Raw genomic sequence first — 19,976 nt, forward strand, 5'->3', positions numbered from 1 at the left:
ATAATAAACACACAGAACTGCTATGAGTTTGTGTTGTTGCCTTGCTTCATGGTGAGGTTACTGCAGATGACTTGGCTGAGCACCAAAACCATGAAAAATGGTTTTTATCTTATTGACACGCCCACCACTGGAACCCACGGGCAAAGGAACTGAAGGTGTAATTATTCTATTCAACTGTTTGTTACTTTGTGAATGTCGTGTTCCCAGGCATTTCAGAACATGTTCAATATACTGCAACAAAATTAACCAAGATCAAAGTACCACATAAAGGTCTTACAGCGCCTATGTATAGACTAGCAATGCTAAGGGTGTCTGGGAAAACGGCAGGGGCAGGGAAAAAAAAAAACAAAACTAAGGCAATCATAGAGAAAGGACGCAAATTCCTCACGTAAAAGCTTCTCTGACTGTGAACCCCAGCAACCCAGGTGCGTGAACAGGAATGAGGCAGGAATGGCAGTCAGTCACATTCTAGCACAAGTTCTAGATTCTTACCAGGGACCTCTCAGGGCCTTCTGTTAAGTCCAGCGTCACCTTAGAGGCCAGGCCCCTTCCCTGCATTCCTCGCCCTCATCTTCTACCTAAACTTCAGGGGCTAGAGGCTGGATTCCTTGCCTCAGTCACTGCCAATGTCCACTCCACTCATGAAACTCTTCTCCCCAAGGCTATACCTTCTACTGTCACTCTTCCCAACACTGCTCTTCCTTGGCTCCTACATCAGGCAAGGGTCCTCTCAGCAAAGAGCCTATCGAAGATGTGCAGGCAAGGTTCAGAGACCTCACAGGAGATGTTGCAGCACCCAGGAGCTAGTAACAACACGCCTTCAAAAGCCACAAGTGGGAGGGACTAGGAAAAGACAGTTTCACTGGAGGCTGGAGAGTGCCCAAGCGACTGAGGAGTGACCGCCCAGTGGTAGCTAGTTCTAGACGGCCGTCGCCATCACCACTGGGAAGGACAGGGAGCACACGGGCCAGATACTGCTGACTTCTCTCTCCTGGCCTTCCATTGACTGAACCCAAACCAAAGTCCGCAGTGATGAACACCCAGAAGCAGCCTCCAAGGTACGGAGCAGAACAAAAAAGGGTAGAGAGTACATGGGATGGACAAACAGAAGAACGAGCCCAGGTGCCATAAGCTCTTTAGGTTTCAAATGTTTATCACTTATTTTTTAACTACCGGTCACTCTGTAGAAACCAATAAGGGGTAGTTTCCAATATCATTAATTGAATAAAATTCTCATGGTCATGGTCCTCCATTGATTTGGCTTCCCACCATGGAAGTGGCAAACAGAAAACCAGGTAGACTCTGGGCCTCAGTAATTTTCTGATTATGAGGATCACCAAACTCTTGAAGCCCTTTAGACCAGTGCTACTAAGTGTGGCCCACGGATCAGCAGCATCACCTGGAACTTGACGGAAATGCAGATTCTTGGGCCCTACCCATGCTAGAGACTGACTCAAAGTCTCTAAGCGTGGGACTCCTGGAATCTGTTTTCACAAGTCCTCCAGGGATCCTCAAGTATGCTAAAATTTGAGAGGTCTTCTTTTAGCTTTAGAGACTAAAGATAGCGTAGGGAGTCCACAGATAACCTTACAGAGACCCTCGGACAAACCAGGAGTTCAGGCTACAGAGGCCCTCACTCCTTTAACTTCCTCACTGTGCTCTTCAGTATTCAGCAATATTTGAGCCTCAGTTTTCTCAGTTAATTGCTATCAATACAACCAGTAAGAGCTCTTTCAGTTTTTCAAAGAGATTGACCTTGGACTCCCTCAGATCTGTCATTTCAGACAATGAGGTGATGATGATGATGGCAATGACGACAGTGACAGCTCACACTAGGTTTTCTCTGCATAACTACCTCTGTCTAAATAGCCTCCACATATTAATTTACTTAGTCTCACCATCCTGTCTTTGCTTCACAGATGCTGAGGTTGTGACATATAAGAAAACTCAGTAACTTGCCTTTGAATCCTTATAAGAAAGGAATACTTTATTCCAGAGTTTGAAAACAGTAAAATAAGAATGTATGTGAAAGCACTTTGTAAATGTAAATCATTATATAAGAGGGCAGAGTGAGCGGCCTACTACTAATAAATTGAATTTGCTGTTTTTTTAAGCTCAAAATTCATGAGATGGTCAAGGTAGATTAGAATATAACTAGATTGCTTTTGTTTTTTTTAAGGAGTTATGTGCCAAGAAGAATAGGAAATCTGAATGCTTCAATGGGTGCTATTTGAAGACTTGTGATAAATTTAAAATAGTAGAGGAAAACAAATATTGATGCCAATTTGAGGTGAAGAAACAGCTTTCAGTGATGACAAGAAATAGCAACAAACCTCTTACCTGAAAGAAGATAAAACTTACTGGTAAGATCTCCCTGGACACAAAGGGTTGGCTGCCATACGTTCTCTTCTGATACCTCTCTGAGAATTCTGTTTATGGCCAAATAATTTAATCTGGCGGAAACAGATTTATAGATGTGTTCTTTTTACTCTTTTCATACGACAGATTCTTGATTTAATCAGATTCGCCCTGCATCTTCAAATGCTTGTTCTACTAATGCATTATCTTCTCTCTCTCCAACTCAAGAGATCTGGTGAATATTAATGATCATCTTTCCATTTGTCTAAGATATGACCCGAAGTGTTCTGGGGTTCAACTGGCATCTCAATGGAGAAAGACCATTTCTCTGACCTTAGTCAGACAAGAAGTAAGAAATGAAAACTGGTCCCCTATCCGTACACTATGGATTCTCATGATAGAGCAATGGTATTCCACTTTAGGGACAAACTCAGAAAGGTTATTTAACTTATTCCAGGTCACACAGTTGTTAAGTGACAAACATACAGAAAACTGTTTACTATGTCACAATCAAATTCTATTTTAATAGATTGAATAGGCATAATACTTGCTCTATTTCTAGAAGGTATCATCACACATCTTTCCTCCTTTTTTTTCTACCAAAGAAGATTTCATACCTATATATAAATTCACAGCACAAAATGATGGAGCAAACCGTTTGTAGTGTTTGTTCATTATAGTCAACATTTAGAGTGTTAGACCAAACAGAAGTGATAAGCTGTTCACTTCCCGCAACAGTAACAGGAGAGAGTAAAACAAATTTACAGTCAGCACCAAAGGTGTAAGCATTGGGCAATCACAAGTATTTGCATGTATACCTCAGAACAGCTGCAGGTAAATGATTTGACAAGGTCAAATTCAACTGAACAACAAAACCACCAATGGGGCTGGAGTTTAAGTTGCTAGACCAGTTAGAAAAAAAATATGGGAAGACAACCAGGTAGACTGAAGAAGCCCTGGTTTTCAGAACTCTTTAACTTTAGTAAAGATTTTTTCTAGGATAACACAAATAGTGCAAAATGAAAAGCATTTTAAAAGGGAGAAGCCAATGCCTCATGAACAAAGCAGACAAAATTTTAGAAGTTTAACTGAGTCACAGAAGGTAAGATCTGCCAACTCACCACACAAAGTGGTGACTCAAAGACAAGTCTAAATCTATTATCATTTCAGTATATTCATAGTTCTTCGTTTAAAAAAATAAATTTATATAAGAAGTTTAACTTTTAAATTTTACTTTAAAAAAGCCTGGGAAACCAATAAATTATATAACCAATTGTATAATAAATTATATAGTTATATAATATTCATTATATACAAATTATAGATTAAATTTAAATATAATTTTAAAAATAAATTATAATTTATATGTAATCATACATAATATAAATTTGTTTATTATATTATATATAAGAAGTCATATACAAAATATAGAAATATAAAATATATATATACAACATTTCACTTAAAAGAATTTCAGTTTCTTCAATCTTCAACATTACTCTGAGGCTACTCATGCTTTTTGTAGGAAAATATTAAATTTACTCTCCTTTGACATTTATATTATTACCCAAGCAATATCAGTGTTCATATAAATTGTTAATATAATCTTAACCCAAATTTTCCACACTTTATAAACAGACATGGTTGTGTTTACATGCACTGTTTTAAAGCTGTGATTTACTTAGATATTTCTACAAGTAAACCATGCAGCTACATTTAAAAACTAAAACATGACTTACTATAGTACCTTTATTCTAACATATCAAAATTTTAAGACATACCACCAATTTAATAATAGGTTTACAGGGGGGAAAAGTATCCCACTAAATGTTCACATGAATTTTAATACACATCCCTATTTCAAAAGCATTAAAATAAAAAAAAAGAGAGACTGTAATTAAAGAAATACATTAATTATTTTATTTAGAGAGAGGCTACAGCAGAACAGATAGACCTCATAATATGGAGCCTATTTTCCTGGGTTCGATTCTTGGCTCCTCCACTTACTGGGTGACCTCAGGCATCTTCCTAAGCCTCTCTGTACCTCATTTTGGGAGATACCAAAATCTGTACTTCTGTACCTCTCTGTTCCCCTCTTTGGGGAAAAAGAAGACAATGAGGGTAACTGCCACACGAGGTTGTTTACTAGTACTCCAAAGAACCTCAACACCACAAGTGTGATATAAGGATTTGTTAAACAATAACAATTATCACCACCACCACCAGGGTCCATGGAAACATTTGCTACATTCAGAGGCAAATAATTTCTAATTCAACACACTGATAAAATATGTTAATTCAAGAAAATATTTACTGACAACTGAATGAGTGCTTAATACTATGCTAAATGTTTAGAAGTAAGGTTACAAAGTAAAATAATTACAGAACCATGGTGGTACTTTCTGGAAGACAGAGCAGGGAAAGGCTTTTAAATTAGAGGGCAACCAGGCTTCAGGATATTCACAGCCCTCTGAAATGAGATGCAGAAAGTATATCTACACGTGCATTTTTCTGGGGTGCTAGCTTTTGATTCTTAAAAAGGCCGGAGATAAAAAACAAATAAGAGCCATTTGCCTCAGGTAGTAATACCACCTTAAAAGGTAACCATACCAAAGTTTAATTTTATTAATATATTTGTATATTCTTGATGCTTTTATTCAATTGTAAATGGATTCAGTTACTTTGACAGGTACACATACTTCTTAATTCTTGAAGTTTCTTAAACAGCAAACAAGTTGCCATTGGGAACCCAAATCCTGGGGTATTTTGGGTTCTAAGAAACTCCTCCTTTTTTTCTTCATCTTCTAGACATGCCAGAAAAGGGGCCTGCTTGCTTTATAAATTTCCAAGCGCATTTGTACTGGGAAGCTAGTCAGCTTCCAAACCTCCTGGGAAAACAAGGGCCTCCAGGATGAGTCATGCCAAGCCTTCTTTCTTGTACAATGGCTGGTATTGCTGGAAGATGAGGGACAGCTGCTGCCCAAGCCATTGTCAAACCTGTGAGTAATGAAAGACTGATCCTAGAAGCCATTACTGAAGACACCAGGAAGAAAATGAGCTACGTTTTGCACTGACTTGAAATGTCTCGTGCATCTACTGTTTCAATATACCACTGGCTATAATTATGTCAAAGTCTTAGACAACATGGTGTTGAGGAAAAGCCATAGATTTTGGAATCAGACAGTCGTGGGCTCCATTCTGCCTCTACAACTTTCTAGCTGGGTGACCAGGGGAAAGTTACTTAACCTCTCTAGACTGTAGTTTCCTCATAGGTGAACATACGTCGTGTCTTTAGGAGGCTAAATCTGACAAAGATGTGCCAGTATCCACAGTGGTGTCTGCCGACCATGCCTTTTCCACATCCATTTATGAATTATTTATCACAATTGACCACAAAAAATTAAGTCACTGATTTTAACTATTTTGCCTTCACATGAAATTCTCTAACTTCTCACGAACTACTTCTAGATCCCACAGCATTACTGGGATTATCAGTATTCCTAACAAAGGTTGTTATGCAACACTGAGGGAAAAAAAAAATCACAAGTACTCAAAGTCATCACCAGTGACTTATCTCCCACCTTTCCATCTATTTTCAGCTACACAAGTTACCAATTACTGCCAAGTCAATTTAAGAAACAGTGCAAATGTGAAACAGAATATTTTGTTATGGTACCAGTATTTAGATAACACCTAAGATAGTCACTATATGTTAGGATATTCTGTTTTTTAAAAACACGTTATCTGACATTGCATATGAAAGCAAAATTTTTTTGTTACTAGATTCCTATAAGTATGTCTATAAATTTCAATTTGTGCAGAATAAGCATCCAGCTGGGGAAGGAAAAATACAAACTCCAATGTACCCCAACCTTTCCATATATTGTCTCTCTTCTCGGAAAAACTTGACCCATGATATATGTCATTCTAGAGGAAGAACGGAGACTCGGAGAACTCCAAGAAAAACTCACGCAAGGATACAGAATCACAGTACTGCAATCAAAACCCAGTTTCTGAAGCCATAGCGCATGCTCTTTTCCTTGGATCTAATTAGGCAAACAAAGCCTACGCCAGGGGTCAGAGGAGGGACAGAGAAAGTAAATACGCCATTAACTTGTCATTGAGGTCCTTTACCAGAATTCACATGAAATTAAAGTAGAATAAATGAATCTATCATTTCTTTTCTTTCTTGTCAAATAAATATTTTTAGAGGTAGCATTCATGGAGTTTCACTTTGTAGCCATGGTCAACACAGGTTCATAATATCAAGGTTTGAGCTGGTGCAAAGTCAGGGTTTCTCAAAGAAGATCATCACGTGTCCCTCATACCTGATCTGACTCACCTTCCCTGGAAGATGCCTGCCTCCCTTAATGGCCCTGATCTCTGACAGGCTACCAGAAGCAGATAAGAAAAAAGTAAGCGGGTGAATTCACAACCTTTTTGTATTGGCCTTGATCGAGGTGGGCCTGGGTGATTTTCGCTTATGACACACTGAATGCTATTTTTAATTTTAGTCAATATTAGTTACCATTCGCCTGTAACCACAATATTTCCCCCTTCTCCCTGCCCCACACCCAGTAGGTCTATCACAAGCCTCAGAGTGCTCAAATGAAAGAAAGATTAGCATCTGGCATTATTGACCACTTACTCTCAGAGTAGTAAGGTAATATAGTACTCTCGGGTACTAGAAGGCTAATTAGTTTAGACTAAAATAGACCCTTTGTCCTCAGTGCATTTGAGGACAACCAGAAAGTCAATTCAGAGCCCGGACTATAGAACCAGACTGGCTAGATTCAAACCTCCCTCTGCCTCTGTGATCTTGGGCGAGTTCCACCTCTGTTCCAGTCTCCTCATCTGTAGAATGCAAATAATAGCATCGGACTCACGGGCTTGTTGTGAGGGCTAAATGAAGACTGGATCAGAACACACATGGTACATAATTAAGTGCCATGAGGTGTTAGCCATTGGTTTGAATTTACATACAAAGAATGAATTAAAATTACATGCTTTGCCTGTAAGATATGTTTACGAAGTGACTATAAATCAGGCACACTGGTACAACTTGAAGCAGTATGTGTTTCTCAATCAATAAGGTCTTATTTCCAGCAGAGGAGGGTGTTAAGTTACACCTAAAACACTCTAGCTTGGACAAAGGAAATGGGCTACCTTGTTCTTTTTTGAGAAGGAATCATCTGGGTAGAGACTATAAATGAAAAAGAGAGAACCTCATGCAGAGAGCCACTAGCTGTTCTTCCAATTGCTCAAGTTTGAAGAGCACCTGCCATGCCTCGGGGACCCTGCCTGAGCGAGAAGAAATCAGGGGAGAGAACACTAATCCAAAAGCGGACTCTCACTGTTTGGTGAACAGTCAATTTGGCACAATTGGTGAATCATTCTGTCTGCTGTAAATGAAACAGACTTTGAAGAGATGAAGTGGTAGAACACTGCAGAAAAGATCACAGCCGCCAAAGCCCAAAATAAGTCAGCCCCAGCAATTTGACAGTATATATAGAAAGAGGGAATGGTAGTTACCAGCTATTTTATTAGAGGGAGAAAATGACAGTCTTAGAAGCAGCCTGATGAGAAGAATTTAAGAAGAAACAAAAAACTTAAGATGGAAGGCATAAGACCAGGGTAAAAAATAACACAACCCGGGCGCCTGGGTGGCACGGCGGTTAAACGTCTGCCTTCGGCTCAGGGCGTGATCCCGGTGTTATAGGATCGAGCCCCACATCAGGCTCTTCCGCTATGAGCCTGCTTCTTCCTCTCCCACTCCCCCTGCTTGTGTTCCCTCTCTCGCTGGCTGTCTCTATCTCTGTCAAATAAATAAATAAAATCTTAAAAAAAAAATAACACAACCACTAAGAGAGGCAAAGGCTGGGGGGAAATGAACAGTTTCAGTAAAAAGAATTAGTGCTCTTTGGGGAAATGGCTGATTTCATGTCTGGAGCAGGAAATGGACAAGATAAGCTGAGTATATTGTGCCAGAAAGAAAGAAAGGTTATCAGAGACTACTAGGGCCTTCTAAAAGGTATACAGCAGATAAGGACAACTTGTGGGTCAAAAAGAATATTGACTGCAATGGACTGAAACAAATAAACGGAGATCCACAAGTTCTTATAATACTTCAAGATTATCATGGGAGACTGTTAGGGGTACCAAATCATCACTCAGAAAACTGATAAAAGAAAAAAAATTAAGCCTTTTCCTGTCTTTCCTATACCGTATGAATTTCAGGAGATCCCAACAGCTCAGGAGAGTAACTTCTTTATAGTCAGAATACCAAACAATAAATGCAAGAGAAATGATAGATTTCGATAATCACCATTTTGCAATCCCTAACACAATGGATCTAGGCTACAAACATCTATGGATGTTACAATCATTAGGTGAGAGGTAGAAAGGTAAGAACCCACTAATCAATTTTAACATCTCAAAAAGAGACACATGCAGACATCATGTGTCTTGTGGTTGTGATACAACAGATTTGAACAGCACCACCTACAAAGGATGTTTGCCTTTGAACCTAAATCTAATCAGGCCTCCACATCTAATTGCCATATTCTAGGAGACATGGGGAATAGAGAAACAAGTTAAATGACACAAGTGAGAAACTGACCCAGCAAATGGATCATTCTACCAGACAAATGACCTGTACCCACTTTCTCTATCAAATCAATGGCATGAAAAAAGAAGGGAAGGGGGACTATAACAAAATAAAATAGATTTAAAAACCTAACAACCGAATAAAATGTGTGGACCTTAGTTCCTGATTCCAACAAATCATAAGTAAAAAGAGATCTCTGAGAATACGGGAATCATATTAAGAAATCGTTGTTAAGGGGCACCTGGGTGGCTCAGTCAATTAAGCATCTGCCTTTGGCTCGGGTCATGATCCAGGAGTCCTGAGATTGAGCCCCATGTCTGGGACTCCCTGCTCAGTGCGGAGTCTGTTTCTCCCTCTCCCTTTGCCCCTCCCCCTGCTCGTTTTCTCTCCCTCTCTCAAATAAATAAAATCTTCTAAAAAATCATTGTTAGTATTTTTAGGCATGAAAAACACATAGAAGTCTTTGGGTTTGTTTTTTGTTTTTGTTTTTAAAGAAAAAAACTCCTTACCAGAGATGTAAACTGATGCATTTATGAGTAAGATGATAGGAAGTTTAGGATTTTGCTTTAAAATACACCAGCCCTCACAAAAAAAGTGGGGAAGAGAAATAAATGAAAAAAGACTGGCAAAATGTTAGTAAGTGTTGAAGGCTGGGTGTTTATCGTACTACTTCTCATAACTTATAATCTCCATAACACAGTTTTTAAAAAATGACTGAAGGGTTTTGGTGGGAATTCAAGCTGTGCCTTATCTTGCCACTATTTTAGGAGATAGCTAGGGTCCTCCCACAAAGCGAAATGTAGTTATTCCGCACTTAGCCCAAAGAGTGCAAAGTCTTAATAGTTTGCATTTTGAATTCCATATGATTAGAAGGGACTACACCAAGGCACGCAGGAGTTCTGCAGTATTAACCAAATGTCAGCTTAATTTTTCCCAGTAAGAGACAGCCTACAAGGCACCTGGGTTGGGCAACACAACCTACAAAGCGCTTACTTGATGACAGTTGATGTCAGATTGTCCAGATTTGTGAGAGCCCAAGGCAGCATGGACAAGTGCCACAAGTATTCCTAAACCAAATCTTGGTCAATACAGAAATTGCAAACCTTCTTACCAACTTGTGTAATACCTAGAGCTGCCCTTTTTTTTTTTTCATAACCAGTGGTAATAAATTTGTGTTTATTTGTCCCTACAATCACTCAGCTATAATCTGGAGGTGCAGCCCATAAAATATAAAACTGAAGTCGCCAGAAGGATCTAAGCCATGATTTGTTTGCCTGAGCATCACTGATCTAATTAAAGGGCTAACCAGGTGACCCCAGATGCTCACAAGTCACCCGCTGGTTTGGTACACATTTCACCTGTTTTTCTCTTTCCTACATAACCCTTCTGGACTGAATGTCTGTTGCAGCCCTACCCCCTACTGTGGCGGTATTAGGAGATGGAGCCTTTGGGAGGTATTCAGAGGTAGACTCAGTCATGAGGGTGGAGCTTCCATGATGGAATTAGGGGACTTCCAGGAAGAGAGGGAGATCTCTCTTTGCATCCATGTGCACCGAGGAATGGCCCCGTCTGCTGGCACCTTGATCTTGGACTGTCAAGCCTCCAGGAACTATGAGAAAATCAACTTCTAGTGTTTAAGCCACCCAGTCTATGGTATGTTGTTACAGCAGCCTGAACAGACTAATACAGGTACATATTTCACCTGCTTTTTTTTTCTTTCTTTCTTTCAAACTCCTTCCTATATGTGTTAGGGAAGTTTCCAAAATCACAAAGGTGGTTCCAAGGCCAAAGGAAGGGGAAATAGTTGAAAAAGCATGGGTTTCCAACATTGGAAAACTTGACAATCTTTCCCCAATAAAAAACTGGCCATGCATATATGAAATGTGTTTGGAATGTCCCAAAGTATTACAGTATTAGGATCAAAGAAGGGTTAACGAAGTACATATTATTTGAAGTAACCACATTCAGAATAATTAAGAAGAGCAATATGTATATTGGCAAGGCACACAACATCATCCCAGGCAGCAAGAAACACAAGCCTTTATGCAGATGAACACACAGATCTATTTATACAGAAACCTTCAGCAATTCCCCTCACAGATTGCCTGGCTGCCCTCATGGCTTCAGTATTCTGTGCCATGAAAAAGTAACTGTCAAGGATAATAGGAACACGATTTGACCTACTTTTCCCTAGATTCTCGCAAAGTCTATAACTCTGGTTCTCATGTTTATCTAGCTATCACATCTTTGGGACACATTGCCTCGCTTTCTTTGCAGCCAATCTGGCATGCCCCACGTTAAGGTCACTTGTGGGCAATTCCTAAACTCCACTGGTCGTGGACTTTAAGCCGTCCTACACCCAGCTAATCCTCAGAACATCCTTCTGAGGTAGATCATCTACGGGCATCCCTACACTGGAAGGAAAGTAGGTAAGAAAGGAGAAACACAACCTGGAGAGGCTGAAGACCTACACCAATTCCTACCCATCTTGCCCAAAGAAGCCACACCAAAACAAATGTTCCTCCCCAGTTCTCACGTTTCCACAAACCTATCTTTGTAAGAGCTACAGGTCCTCCAGTAAGGTCTTCTTTTAAAGCAGGCAACCAAGACTTCAATTTCTTACACCCCCCCCCCCAAATCTACATTGTTGCAGCTTCTCAGTAAAGCCTGTTTAATGGTGACAAATTCTAAAGAACTAAGTAGAACCCACCAAAGTTGCCCCAAAGCCCTGGTGGGCAGGGAAACCCGAGTAAGTCAGCCCCTTGGCCTGAGACCCCTCCTAAGAGGCTTGTGAAAGGTCCCAAGAGAAAATCAGCAGGCCATCCCCCTTTTCTTAACAAACAAAACATGTCCGACCTGCTCGGGCCATTAAATGCACTTAGATGCACAAGCAAGGACACTCCCTCACCAGGAAATCGTATCTGAACACACCATCAGGAAGTCAGTATTTAAGATTTGGCGGGGTGGGGCGTGCACCCTCCCGCTCAAAGGGGCGTCACCAAGTACTAAGCGCTGGAGACTCCAGAACCCAGGAGCTACAAGCTCGCCCGGGAACTTCCAACTCCCTTGTCTCCACCTCGGCAGTGGCGGTGGTGGCAGCGGCGGCCAGAACCAGAGCCGATGCCCAAAGCTTGCCACGGGGCGTCCCAAACAAGCTCACGTCTCACGCCTCCTGCAGCCTGGGCTCCCATTTCTGGGGCCTGAGGCTTGCTGTCGGAACAGGGCTGGCCGACACCTGCAGCTCCCCCTCTGGGGAGAGGCAACGGCCCTTCTTCCGGCGATGCCCATGGTCCGCCTCTCCAAATCCAGACGCCCCTGGGTTAAGTCAGGTGCATCTGGGGGAAGGGGAAGCCGTCGCTCACTGGAGGGGGGGTACCCCACGACCCCGCCGTCCCGGGACCCCGCACGAGGGCACCCCTTCCGCTACCTCCCCAACTTCCAGACGCCCCCTCTGCGGCCCGGGAGGGTGGGCGCGGGCTCCACGTGCGCGCCGCCCGTGCCCACTCGGGCCGGGCCGGTCGGGGCCACTCACCCGGGCCCCGGCGGCGCTCCGCTTCCTCCGCAGCGTAAGCCCGCTCCGCAGCAACGCCGGCAGGTCCCTCAGCCGCGGCCGCGGCGGCGCCGGCGGCTGTTCGCGCTCCTGCTCGCGGGCGCTGGGGCTGCGGCGCAGGGCGCCGTCCGCCGCCGCCACCGCCGCCGCCGCGGCCAGGGCCGGGCTCTCGCACGGCGGCTGCATCTTGACGGAGCCCACGGCCATCCTCATGCCCTGACGGCGGCTGCGGCGCCGGCAGCTCTTCTCCCCCGCGCTCGCCTCCGCGCGCAGTCCGCGCCTTCGCCAGGCAGCGAGAGGGCGCGACTGCGGCTCGGGCGCGGGGCGCGCTGCCAGCAGCTGCCCATTGGCGCGCGCCGCGGCCCCCGGCAGGCTCGGCCCCGCGCACCTCCCCCTCCCCGCCCAGGTGCGCCGGGCCCCGCCCCGCCCCGCCCCTCCGGCGGCTCACCTCCGCCCGCGGCCGGGCCCCCCTCAGCCACTCCCGGAACCCAAGAGGAAGAGGGTGGAACACCTTGGGCACCGGCTCATCCACAGGTGCGGGATTCCCAGAATCCTCCACCAAAGCCACTCTACTGCCCATCCCACCCCACCCCACCCCCAAATTCCCTTGAGGCTGAAAAGTCTCCCTTCACTTCCCTTTACCTAACAGCCTGGGTTGAGTTGGACTTCGACCGTGTGAACTGGGAAGTCTGGGGCACTCCTCCCTCTTCCAGCCCCTCCTTGCTTTTGCCACAATCCAGACCCAAACCGTAATCGCTATTCCTCAAAACGGTTTTTGCCAAAGAACTTCAAAATCGGCTCCATATTCTGGTACAAGTCAAACACCACTGAGACAGAACTGCCCCCACACTGTCCCCTCTTTGGCACATCCATCGCTCAAGAATAAGGGGAGAAAACTTTCCTTGGCTATGATAGGTGTTTAGCAAAACAGATGTAAGTCTGCTGACCTGAAGGTGAATCTCGGCTACGTGTTGGAACCTGACCTTCCCTGAAAGCCTGATGCATGTGATGAATGTGCTTGGTAAACTGCGCAGGCCGACCATGGTGTGAATCATTGTTTACACCCTTCCAGGAGCTAGGAAGAGTGGAGCATCTGGAGTGAACCTGTTGCGGCAGGGCCTTACAATCCCGATAGCCGCATATCTTCACATCCCCACGCAGTCTGTCTTCAACAAGGGGCAGCTAGGCCTTTTAGTCTTCACTGGTAGGACGCTGGGGTTCCATCTTTGCCCAAGACTTGTTAAAATTGGGTAAGTTTATTCATGTTAAAAAAAAAAAAAGAATGGACAAGTAAGGATTACAGGTCAGAGCTCTCAGTTGGTTTAACTATTGTACCCTCAGCCCCTCACGTTATAGATGCTTGGCCACCATATGGGGAAATATGGCCACAGTCAGAAAAAAGAACGACCTGTGATCTCTGCCCTTGAGGAACTTAAGATTTTCGCCCAGTAGAAAAACACATAGAAAAACAAAGATATTGCCTTGTACTCTTAGTAATTGCCAAGTGAGTATGGATAATGAGCATTCCAGGCCACAAAAGTGAGAAATGTTTCTGCCCTGGGATGGGGGGAAAAAAATCAATGAAGGGAGTTTGAACCAGACCGTAAGGTTGAGAGTAGAAGATTCAATCATGCAGAAAGGAAGGTGAGGATCCTTCAGGTAAGGAGGAAAAACATGAGAAAAACACCAAGGTGGTATGACACCAAACTTATTGGACACTGAATATGTCATACTGCTGAGAGAGAGGGATAGCATAATGGAGAAGCAGGAAAAAATATCAGAATGGATGCTGGTCAGACACTGGAGAAGGCCTTAAATCCTGTCACCTTCAGTCATGTGTGTTTACTGGAAAGAGCTCTGCAGTGAACTCTATCATCCATTCCAGTTTCCAAATACCTATCACAATTATTCCAGGCTGAAATTCCCCTTGTGTTATCATCTAAGACTATACCAGTTTACATAATGCTTAAGTACTTCCACTCCAGTTGGTAATCAGCCATCATCTTGAGCCCTAGAATGCCACCCCATACTCCAGACTTCTTCCGGAAACATCAACTAGAGGTCCACTAGACGTTTAGTTTAGTCCTGGTCCAGTAGAGGTCCTCCAGGACACTTTGGGTCAACATAACTCTGTTATGGCTTGTGCCAGATCACCCCTGGTAATACCTTTCGAATCACACCATGAACCTACTCTGCTCCAAAATAGAACACGGGTGTTCTGAATCCCAGTTTCTTGGTCTTCATATTCTTTCACATAGCTTCTCAATGTAAGACCAAGGAGCTGAGACTTTATCCCATGGATTCTATGGCACTGATCAAGAGTCTAAAACACAATACCTGTAAGGGCCTTTGGAAAGTTGGCTTGGGTTAAGGTGATAAAGGTCAATTGCCACACAGCCAGAGTGTAAAGCAAACAATAGGGAATGTAGAAATGTGTAAACAGAAGAGCTATGTCACTGTATAGCTCAAATCAAGCCATGTCCCAACGTGGGACCTTTGCAGTTGCTATACCCTCTGTCTGGAATACTCTTCCTCTGCAATGCTAACCAACAGAACTCCTACAATGGTGGTAATGTTCTCTGTTTTGTAGCCAGTAGCCACATGTGGCTTTTCAGCACTTGAAATGTGGCTAGTGTGCTTAAAAAACTGAATTTTTAATTTTAATTTAAGTATTATAAATTTAGTTAGCCACAGATGGCTCTGGGCTACCCTACTGGAAAGCAAGGTTCTAAATCCATGTTTCCCTTCCTGTATTCCTTAATTTTTTTTTAACTAAAATGTCTCCATTTCAGTGAGGCCTTCCATGACCATGTGATTTAAAATTGTAGCCCTTCCCATCTGCTCCTTTTTCTATCTCCTTCTGACCTTCCACAGAGCTTACTGCCATCCAGGATTCCATATATTTTACTTATTCATTTCATCTATTATCTGCTTTTCCATAAGAATGTAAATGTTCCAAGGACCTGATTTTTGTTCCTTTTGTTCAGTATCAAGAACATAGTAGTTGAAGAATTTTTCCACATGAGGACTCAGTTTTTCAAAAGGAGCTTAATCTGGATTTTTACAGGAAATCTCCCAATTTTGCAATTTTGGAAGTTCTTAAAAAAACATGCAAATCCTATACGTGCCAACATCACCCAAGTCAAACAGAGCCACTTGGGTACCAGGGCCTATTTTTACTTAGGAGAATGACAATAGTCAAGGCTAAAGTTTATGGAAATACTTATGGTAAGAAAATGCAAGTTTTATTGGCTATTTGCAGTGAGGGGAAATTGGAGACTGGGAAGATACTGCTGACATTTAACTAGCTACAAAGAGATGAGGGTCAGAATTAGTGGGGTCAGTGGAAACTGGGGGAGGTGAGATGTCAGATATTGCAAAGAAAGATCCTCAGGCCTAACATGTGTTAGGAGGAGAAGAAAAGTACTTCAGGTGGTGTTACTCATTGTATCTTACAGAGATGACCAACTCGGGACCTTGTATCCCCCATAGTCCTCTTCTGCAATATGATCTTTCTACTCCCCCATGACAAGACAGGGTTTCTTCCTCCATTGCCTTTCCCCTGGGCCAGCCCTGGGACTACTGTGGCCAATGGAATACAGAAGTAACAGTGCCAGTCTGTAAGTAGCCCTTAATTGACCTGGAATGCTCACTCCAGGGATGCTCCCTCTCAGAGCCCAGCGTCCTTGCTGTGAGAAGCCAAGACACCTGGAGAGACCACGTGGAGGTGCTTTGGCAGCAGAGCTCTGATCCAACCATTTGCTGGCCATTTGTATGCCATTTTGGACACGCGGTCCAGCTGAGTCTTCACACCACCTTTGCACGAGCCAACAACTGACTACAGCCACATGGAGGTAAGAAACCAAAGCAAGAACTACCCAGCTGAGCCCAATCAACCCACCAAACTATGAGAAATAATAAATTGTTTAAAGCCACTAAGTTTAGAGGTATCTGTTATACAATAGGTGACCAGACACATAGTTCCGAAAAGTATGAAGAACATACTCCCCTGTGAGTAAAGAGGAAGGAAATTTATATTCATATTTGTATGCACAAAGAAACTTGAACTTTCTTGCAAGTGGTCAGAACTGGCTACATGGGGAAAGGAAAGAAGGAAGATTTTTCATGTGTAACTTTCTATGATCTTTGTTTTTTTAAAACATGTAACTGTATTACCTATTTAAAATAATTAAATTTTTAAAAAAGATTTTATTTATTTCTTTGTCAGAGAGAGAGAGCACAAGCAGCGGGGTGACAGGCAGAGGGAGAGGGAGAAGCAGGCTCTCCACTGAGCAGGGAGCCGAATGCAGGGCTTGATCCCAGGACGCTGGGATCATGATCTGAGCTGAAGGCAGATGCTTAACCAACTGAGCCACCAAGGTGTCCCTAAACAATTACATTTAAAAAACGTCTCTGGATTTAGACGAGTCAGGAAGGTGGAAGAAGCTGGTTTGGAGGATTTCATTTTTCACAGAAGTTCAACTTGGCTAAACTAGAAGGCGCCCCAGGGAAAATGCAGCCAGCAGGCAGAGAGTGAGCTGGAGCTCGAGAGACAGACAGGACAAAAGCAATAGGTAGGCCAGTGTCAGTGCACTAACAAGTCTGACAGTAAAGAGCAGAACTAAACCAAGTTGCTCAGAGGACAGAGGAGGAGCAGAGACCGTCTTCCCCTTCCTAAGCTGGGCCCTTGGAGAACACACAGCGGACGACTTTCCATTTCCATTTGTATGAAATTTGGGATAAGGACTCTTGTGGCTTTTCCTCCTTTAATTCTTGTAGTCCCGTGTGATCACCAGGGTTACCGCAGTATCTACTGGCTGCGCTTTCCCTTGTGTTCTTCCACACCTCGTGCCCCCGCTTGTCTTCCGATAAATGTAAAAAGACGGGTCATGCTAATAAGTCTCCTAACACGCATTGCTATTAGAGGACTTTGATAAGTCTTCTTGGAATTCACCCCTTCCCAGCATCTCATTTTTCAATTTTTCCTCCACTTAAGATATTTTGCATTGCTTACCAGCTCTTAAAAAAACAAACAAACCTCAATACAATTGTGTCTCCCTATTAAAGCCTGCCAACACTTTAGTATGTAATGATCAAAATGGACTGAACCTGACCTTCCCAAAAGCCAGCATTGAGCAGTGGGAGCTCAGAAGGCAGACCTTGCGCAGGTAATCCGGTGCTGCCCATACTGCCTCTATGGAGAAGTCCAGATATAACTGTTGGTGTACTTGACATTAACGCTATTTTTATGTTTTCTTAGGGAATGAATATGCAATTGGGAGAACTGTAGCAAAATGATGAAACCTGTTTCAAAACTAAAAATATTAAGGCTTACTCATTTTATTTTAGTTTTCAAGAATCATAAATAGAACTATATGCTGTCAGACTGTTCATGACAAACCTTTGTGATGCCGTGCTATTATTTTTGTAATGCAGCACACACAAGTATTCCCCTTGTGGATGAGACATTTTCCTTACACTATTTGCATTGGTGACTCCAGCCAGAGACTGGCTGATAAAGATGGGTGCCATGGTAAGTTCTTCTTCTATTCATTACTCATAATCTTAAAACAAAATCTATTTACACTTTTCATATGTTATTTACTATTGTCATCGTGGAAATTTCTTTCTGTAAGTCAAGTGTACAAGATTACCAAGCCTCTGGGTATTTAGGACAGTTTGCAAAAAAAAAAAAAAAAAATTCTTTGGTTAAATGCTCAAGAAGACAGAGGAAGAGGGCAGTAAGAGAACTAACTTGACCAGCAGACAGCTAGAAAGTCAAGCCAACCTTATCCCAGCATCCCTGCCTTGCTGATGCAAACCTACTCACCCTTACACAGACAAACAAAACCTCCTAGAAGCCTTTTCTGCTTTTCCCATCTGGAAAGAATTCTTCGTCAGGTAAATTTAAGGGTTTACCTACAACTATGAATCTACTTTTACTGCCTCCCTTATAACATTCTGTCTGAATATCTGTCGTATATTTGAATTAAACGTTTACGCAGAAGACCTTTGTGAAGGGGCACCTGGGTGGCTCAGATCGTTAAGTATCTACCTTCGGCTCAGGTCATGACTCCAGGGTCTCGGATCGAGCCTCGCATGGGGCTCCCTGCTCGGCGGGGAGCCTGCTTCTCCCTCTCCTTCTACTGCTCTGCTTGTGCTCTGTCAAATAAATAAATAAAATCTTAAAAAAAAAAAAAAAAAAAGGAAGACCTATGTGAAGTTAAAAGTCCTTGAGGGCAGAAATTATTCATCTTTGCATTCCCCTCTAGTGTCTATGGCCGTGCCTAGCACATAGTAGATGCTAAGTTAATGAATGCCAGATGGATGAATAAACAAAAATGAATAAACAAAATCATGATTAGCTAAATACCACCATCATAAGTAGAAAAAAGCAAGACAGAGGTCTTAGCAGATGCAGAATCTCGGAGGTCGCAGGAAAATACATTATCCCAAGGGTGAGGGGAGGCTATAAATGGACTCCAGATGGTGGCGTGTTCAGATCAGCCGAGAAGGAAGATGATTTTAGCAGCAGTATGTGAAGTGCTTCAGAATAGGGAGATGCGGAAAGCTGGGCAGCCAGCAAAGCAGGTTACAGGATCCCAGGCGTGAAGTATGAAAATGGTAATCCATAAACTTGGGCTGATGGAAATGTGTGTGTTTTCCTTATACCATTTGCACGGGTGTGTTCTGTGTACAAAGTGTCTGTGCTAATTAAATGAGCTGATGTTTGTAAAGTTGTTTGGATATTTTAAGGCACTACACAAAAAACACGACCTTTCTGTGGGGGTAGAAGGGGGGGCAGATGAAATGACGCCTTGGAGGAAGCAGAGCCTGGACTGGGATGACAGAAAGGAGCGGGAAAGGAAACGGTGTGGAAGATGAAGCTCAGCCACAAGACAAAGGCCGCTAAGAATATGTTGCTTCCTGTTTGTGAATAGTAAGCATTTGTAGCATTGATCCAAGCCAGCCGCAGGATAGGCCATGAAAAATCTGCCTTAGAGGGTCTGGCAACATTGTATGAGCCCAAACAGACTTTTGAAGACCTTGGAGAGAAGATGTAGATGGGGCTAAAAACCAGGACGAGCTAGGGCTTCCTGCAGGAGCAAGAAGGTCTCCGAAGTTCTTAAACCCAAAGAAGGTCCTTAGTTTGAAGATGATGACAGCACTCAAGGGGCAACAAGTTAGCTGTTTTCAAATATTTTGAATAGGTAGAAGAGGAATTGGATTCGTTCTACACATGGCTAAGACCAAACAAGGAAACCACAGAGGAAAAAAAAAAGTTTCTTCTCATAGTAAAGGCTTTTCTATCCATTTTAAGTCTTTTTGAACATGGTCCTTATCCTTGCAAAATGGGCAGGGGAGACTGGACTTCATGGGATTTCATGTGATCAGCCAGATGACTGGACTCAATCACCTGGAATGTTCCTTCCAACCCAAAGATTCAGTAATTTCACTGGC

The 19,976-nt window shown here is 43.0% G+C and overlaps 1 protein-coding gene across 3 annotated transcripts in view; it reads right to left on the minus strand.

Moving 5' to 3' along the window:
* Positions 1-19,976, minus strand: part of RAPGEF5 (Rap guanine nucleotide exchange factor 5) — a 235,100-nt gene that overhangs the window by 208,907 nt on the left and 6,217 nt on the right. Inside the window, exon 1 of one of the 3 annotated variants that reach the window (XM_044387067.3) lies at positions 12,498-12,772. The exons of the other annotated variants lie outside the window; for them this stretch is intronic. Within the exon in view, the coding sequence (XP_044243002.3) occupies positions 12,498-12,728 (231 nt within the window). The 5' untranslated portion in view covers positions 12,729-12,772. Of the gene's footprint in view, positions 1-12,497; positions 12,773-19,976 lie in introns of those variants that run through there. 3 annotated transcript variants of the gene reach the window in all.

This window comes from Ursus arctos, unplaced genomic scaffold, assembly GCF_023065955.2.
Source record: "Ursus arctos isolate Adak ecotype North America unplaced genomic scaffold, UrsArc2.0 scaffold_3, whole genome shotgun sequence".
Taxonomy (NCBI): Eukaryota; Metazoa; Chordata; class Mammalia; order Carnivora; family Ursidae; genus Ursus; species Ursus arctos.